The sequence below is a fragment of the Temnothorax curvispinosus genome, unplaced genomic scaffold (assembly GCF_003070985.1).
Source record: "Temnothorax curvispinosus isolate PA1 unplaced genomic scaffold, ASM307098v1 QBEX01008574.1, whole genome shotgun sequence".
NCBI classification, from domain to species: Eukaryota; Metazoa; Arthropoda; class Insecta; order Hymenoptera; family Formicidae; genus Temnothorax; species Temnothorax curvispinosus.
Window position 1 is genome coordinate 1 of NW_020218354.1, and position 4,396 is coordinate 4,396.

At 32.8% G+C, this 4,396-nt stretch overlaps 1 protein-coding gene across 2 annotated transcripts; it reads left to right on the forward strand.

Annotated features, from left to right (window-relative positions):
- The first annotated feature begins 68 nt into the window (after positions 1–68).
- Positions 69–4,295, forward strand: LOC112457983 (kelch-like protein 5). 2 transcript variants are annotated; one of them, XM_025021332.1, is made up of 10 exons: positions 69–251; positions 1,522–1,683; positions 1,837–2,162; positions 2,267–2,362; positions 2,433–2,622; positions 2,774–3,007; positions 3,107–3,284; positions 3,449–3,655; positions 3,724–3,895; positions 3,987–4,295. In XM_025021332.1, exons 1-10 carry the CDS (start codon positions 149–151, stop codon positions 4,053–4,055), a joined length of 1,737 nt encoding a protein of 578 aa, XP_024877100.1. In that variant the 5' UTR covers positions 69–148; the 3' UTR covers positions 4,056–4,295. The 2 variants fall into 2 exon arrangements, with proteins under 2 accessions (XP_024877100.1, XP_024877101.1); XM_025021333.1 differs by having other exon boundaries at positions 2,433–2,617; positions 2,772–3,007.
- Positions 4,296–4,396: the final 101 nt, after the last annotated feature.

The following is a 4,396-nucleotide window of genomic DNA, read 5'->3' on the forward strand; positions in this document are numbered from 1 at the left end:
TCAACTTTAACGCTAAATATCTCGCTTCGCAGGGCAGACCGCCGCATTTTTCTGCCAGATTCTTTCGTTTCGTGTCAAAACTCGTCGAATAAGCATAATTTTATTGATATTCGAGGTGTAGGCACGTATTCTAAATAATTACCCCACAATGTCACGCGTGTCCATCTCGCCGAAGCACGCGGAAAATAGCCTCCAAATTATGGAGAGTTATCTGCACAAGCAACAGCTGACAGACGTCACGCTGATCGCGGGTGAGTGTATGTTTTTGTAACTTTTTGTTTTGATAACGCACCTATGTGTTAACTGTTAATTGGATTTGTAATGATTCAGATGGATAATGGTTAATCAAATGTTTTAATTAATAAGAACGAGGAGTATGGCATGCCGTTTTACTTTTTAATAGCATAAATAAAATTATACTCAATATAAAAGTTTCAAAAAATAATTGTCTTCAGAAAAATTGCGATTCTCAATAATGAATTAAAATTATGTCTAGACATAATAAAAATTGACGAATTAAAATTATGTCTAGACATAATAAAAATGAATTAAAATTATGTGTACACATAATTTTAATTCATCCCATTTTTATTATGTCTAGACATAATAAAAATGAATTAAAATTATGTGTACACATAATTTTAATTCAGCCAATTTTTATTATGTCTAGACATAATTTTAATTCATTAATAAGAATCGCGATTTTTCTTAAGACAATTATTATTCTATCTTTTGTATTGAATGGAATATTTATTATGTTATTAAAAAGTAAAACGGCTCGCCTTATCAATTTTTATTATGTTATGACATAATTTTAATTGGATGAATTAAAATTATGTCTAGACATAATAAAAATTAGATAAATTAAAATTATGTCTTGACATAAAAATAATACCGAATTTTTATTATGTGTAGACATAATTTTAATTCGTCCAATTTTTATTATGTCTAGACATAATTTTAATTCATTAATAAAAATCGCAATTTTTCTTAGACAATTATTTTTTGAAACTTTTATATTGAGTACAATATTATTTATGCTATTGAAAAGTAAAACGGTGTGCCATCCAATTTTTATCAAATTTTACTTTGACGAATTAAAATTATGTCTAGACATAATTTTAATTAATTATTTTTATGCCTAGACATAATAATAATGTTTCTAAACCATTTTTCTCTTTATTGTAAATTGTAGAATTAGTTTTTATTTGTATACTAAAAATGTTTGCTATTAAAAAGTAAAACGGCATGCCATAGAGGAGAGTTATTATTTTATACCAATATGTTTACATAAAATGTGCATTTTCTAATATAATTTTATGTATATTTTTATGTATAATTAAGAGATTCAAAGAGAAATTCTTTTTATTGTTAAAAGTTGTTATTCAAAGTTTTTAACCAGTAAAAATTGAAGAGAGAGAGTATATTTTGTACACAACATATTGAAAATATTCTTCACACTCGATGAACTTGTGACGTTCCATTTCTCATATTTCCTTTCTCTGTTCTGTGCTTTTTTAGGAAATAAGCGTGTCCCAGCTCATCGATTAGTACTCAGTGCTGGCTCTGAATATTTTGCTACCATGTTCACAAGCTCTCTGCGAGAGTCGGCACAAAATGAAATAGAATTAATGGATGTTGATGGAGATGCCTTATGGGCTTTGGTTCTTTATTGTTATACAGGTAATTCTGCTTGAGAAGATATGTTTCACGTAAGAAAACATTTCACGAATATTAACGTTACGATAAAGGCATTTGCAGATATTTTTTTAAGCCGTTCTTGTTGATTTTTGGATTTGTCAATTCTTAATAACATGTTTTTTTTTATACTTGCAGGTTGCATAGAATTGCAGGAAGATAGCGTAGAGTCTCTACTTGCAACAGCATGTTTGTTACAATTGAATCCAGTTATTAAAGCGTGCTGCCAGTTTCTCGTCAAACAACTTCACCCAAGCAACTGTCTGGGCATATGGATGTTCGCCGATACGCGAACTGGGCATAAGGATTGTTCGGAATTGGTTGAATACGCACACACATACACTACCAAACATTTCGTGGAAGTTACAAAAAATCAAGAATTCTTACTGCTGTCTGCCAATGAAGTTGCGAAGTTACTTGAGTCTGAGGATCTTAATGTTCCCTCGGAAGAAACTATCTTTCATGTAAGACAACTGTTTGTTGAACGAACCAATTCATACAAATGCAATTAAAATACCTAAGCTGGAGATACAGAATAAATAGAATCATTGTTTTATTATTATTTCAGGCACTAGTGACTTGGCTGGAACACGATCCAGAAAACAGGAGCAAAGATGCCAGTAAATTATTAGGTTTAGTCAAATTACCATTGCTATCACCCGCGGTAAGTTCATCGGCAGCTCAATTTTTTCACTCGACAGAACTTGTGCATTAGCACTAATAAATCAAAATAGTTTATAGCTGACAATATTGAGAGTAACGAAATGTTCAAAGACCAAAGAATGGCGCAGGAATTAGTAATTGAAGCATTTAAGTATCATTTGCTGCCTGAGCGAAGATCTTTGCTTCAAACAGGCAGAACGAAACCCAGAAAAGCCACTATGGGTACGTTGTTAGCTATCGGATGGATGGGCTACAATAACGGTAATTTATTGTATCCAAAATGAATTATTTAATATTAATCGCATAACTGATAATTAATCGATCACGATTAATGTAAAGAAAATATATTATGCCAATATTGTCGCACTATTTCAGTTTTTCCAAGCGAAATAATTTGCGACGTACTTTCTAGATGCACCATTTGTAGATGCATTTTCATTACACGATAATGCTTGGCGATCTCTAGATGAATTTTGCGATAAACGCTGGTCATCTGTATCACTCATAAGCCGTAAATATCAATATGGCGCAGTAGTAGTCGATAAAAAATTGATTTGCGCATTAACATACACAGTAAAATGCTTCGATTTCTCCACTCTTACGTGGAGCACTCTACCACCTATGAATCGTCTTCGAGAAGGATTAGGTATGTGCAAATGCATGAGAATTTGCAAAATTAATGTGCAATTTATTTCATTTATTCATAATCAAACCCTGGCAAATACGTTATAATATTCTTTTTTAGGAGTGGCAGTTTTAGGTGGACTTTTATATGCTGTTGGTGGTCGTCAGTGTAATGAGGACAATGAGTACAGATATCTTAATGCGGTAGAAAGATGGGATCCGGGAACAGGTCAGTGGAGTTCAATATGTTCTATGTCCGTACGAAGATCTGAAGTCGGTGTAGCTGTGTTAAATGATAAGTAAGTCTTTACAGATAAATTATTACGTCATATCTGTTTTCAATCACTTTAATTTCCTTTTTAGTGCGTGTCTTCGTATAAATATTATTTTATTAACTTTAAATCTTATTAAATATTAAATTTTTTTAAATAACGTTGATATTAAATTTTTTATGATGTTTTAGATTGTATGCCGTAGGAGGAAGAGATTTCAGTTCCTGCTTAGATACGGTAGAATGTTACGATCCGCACACGAACAAATGGACACCGTGCGCACCTATGTCGAAGAGACGAGGCGGCGTAGGCGTAGGAGTAGTGAATGGTTTTCTTTATGCAGTCGGTGGTCACGACGCTTCAGCTAGCAATACTAGCAGATTGGACTGTGTAGAAAGGTATAAAGCTGCTGTTACATTATATGTTAAAACTTTCAAGTTATATATAATGCGATGTAACAATATAGATATGATCCTAAATTTGATACGTGGACTATGGTTGCGCCAATGAGTGTGCCCCGGGATTCAGTTGGTGTGTGCGAATTAGGTGACCGACTTATGGCCGTGGGAGGATACGACGGCCAACAAGTTCTCACACTAGTGGAAGCCTACGATCCACATCTCAACGAATGGGAACCTGTGAGTGTATAAACTATTCCTGTAATTGAATATGGTAAATAGAAATAATTGTAAATGTATTTTGTAAACTTAAACATTTTTATGTTTATAGGTTGCTCCTCTTAACGCTGGCCGTGCAGGACCCTGTGTTGTTGTAAAAAATTTAACCAACAGCATGTAGATTATTTTTACTAAACGATCAGTAATTGGACTTGTTAATTATGCAATTTATATTTGTAATTGCATATGATTTAGGTCAAAATTAGACATCAGAGAGAAAAAGAGAGAAGCGATAAAAAGTTCAAGAGATTCAGGTACAAAAAACGAAATCTAAAGAAACACAACGTAATGCAGGAAGTGTAACACAATATAATCCAATTGTGGTATAATTGTAAAAAATAAACTTCTAATAGCGATTTTATTCGCACTTGTGCTATTTTTTATTCGCCGCATCACGCTAAACATTGCACATGAAGTCATAATGAGCGCTTTAACGAGCATTTTGACCGATTGAGATGCTCA

Excerpts from the sequence above, each read along its gene's own strand:
- LOC112457983 (XM_025021332.1), top strand. The coding sequence starts at position 149 with ATGTCACGCGTGTCCATCTCGCCGAAGCACGCGGAAAATAGCCTCCAA. Across the intron at positions 252-1,521 it reads AGACGTCACGCTGATCGCGG|GAAATAAGCGTGTCCCAGCT; the intron begins GTGAGTGTATGT and ends GTGCTTTTTTAG. Across the intron at positions 2,623-2,773 it reads ATGGATGGGCTACAATAACG|ATGCACCATTTGTAGATGCA; the intron begins GTAATTTATTGT and ends CGTACTTTCTAG.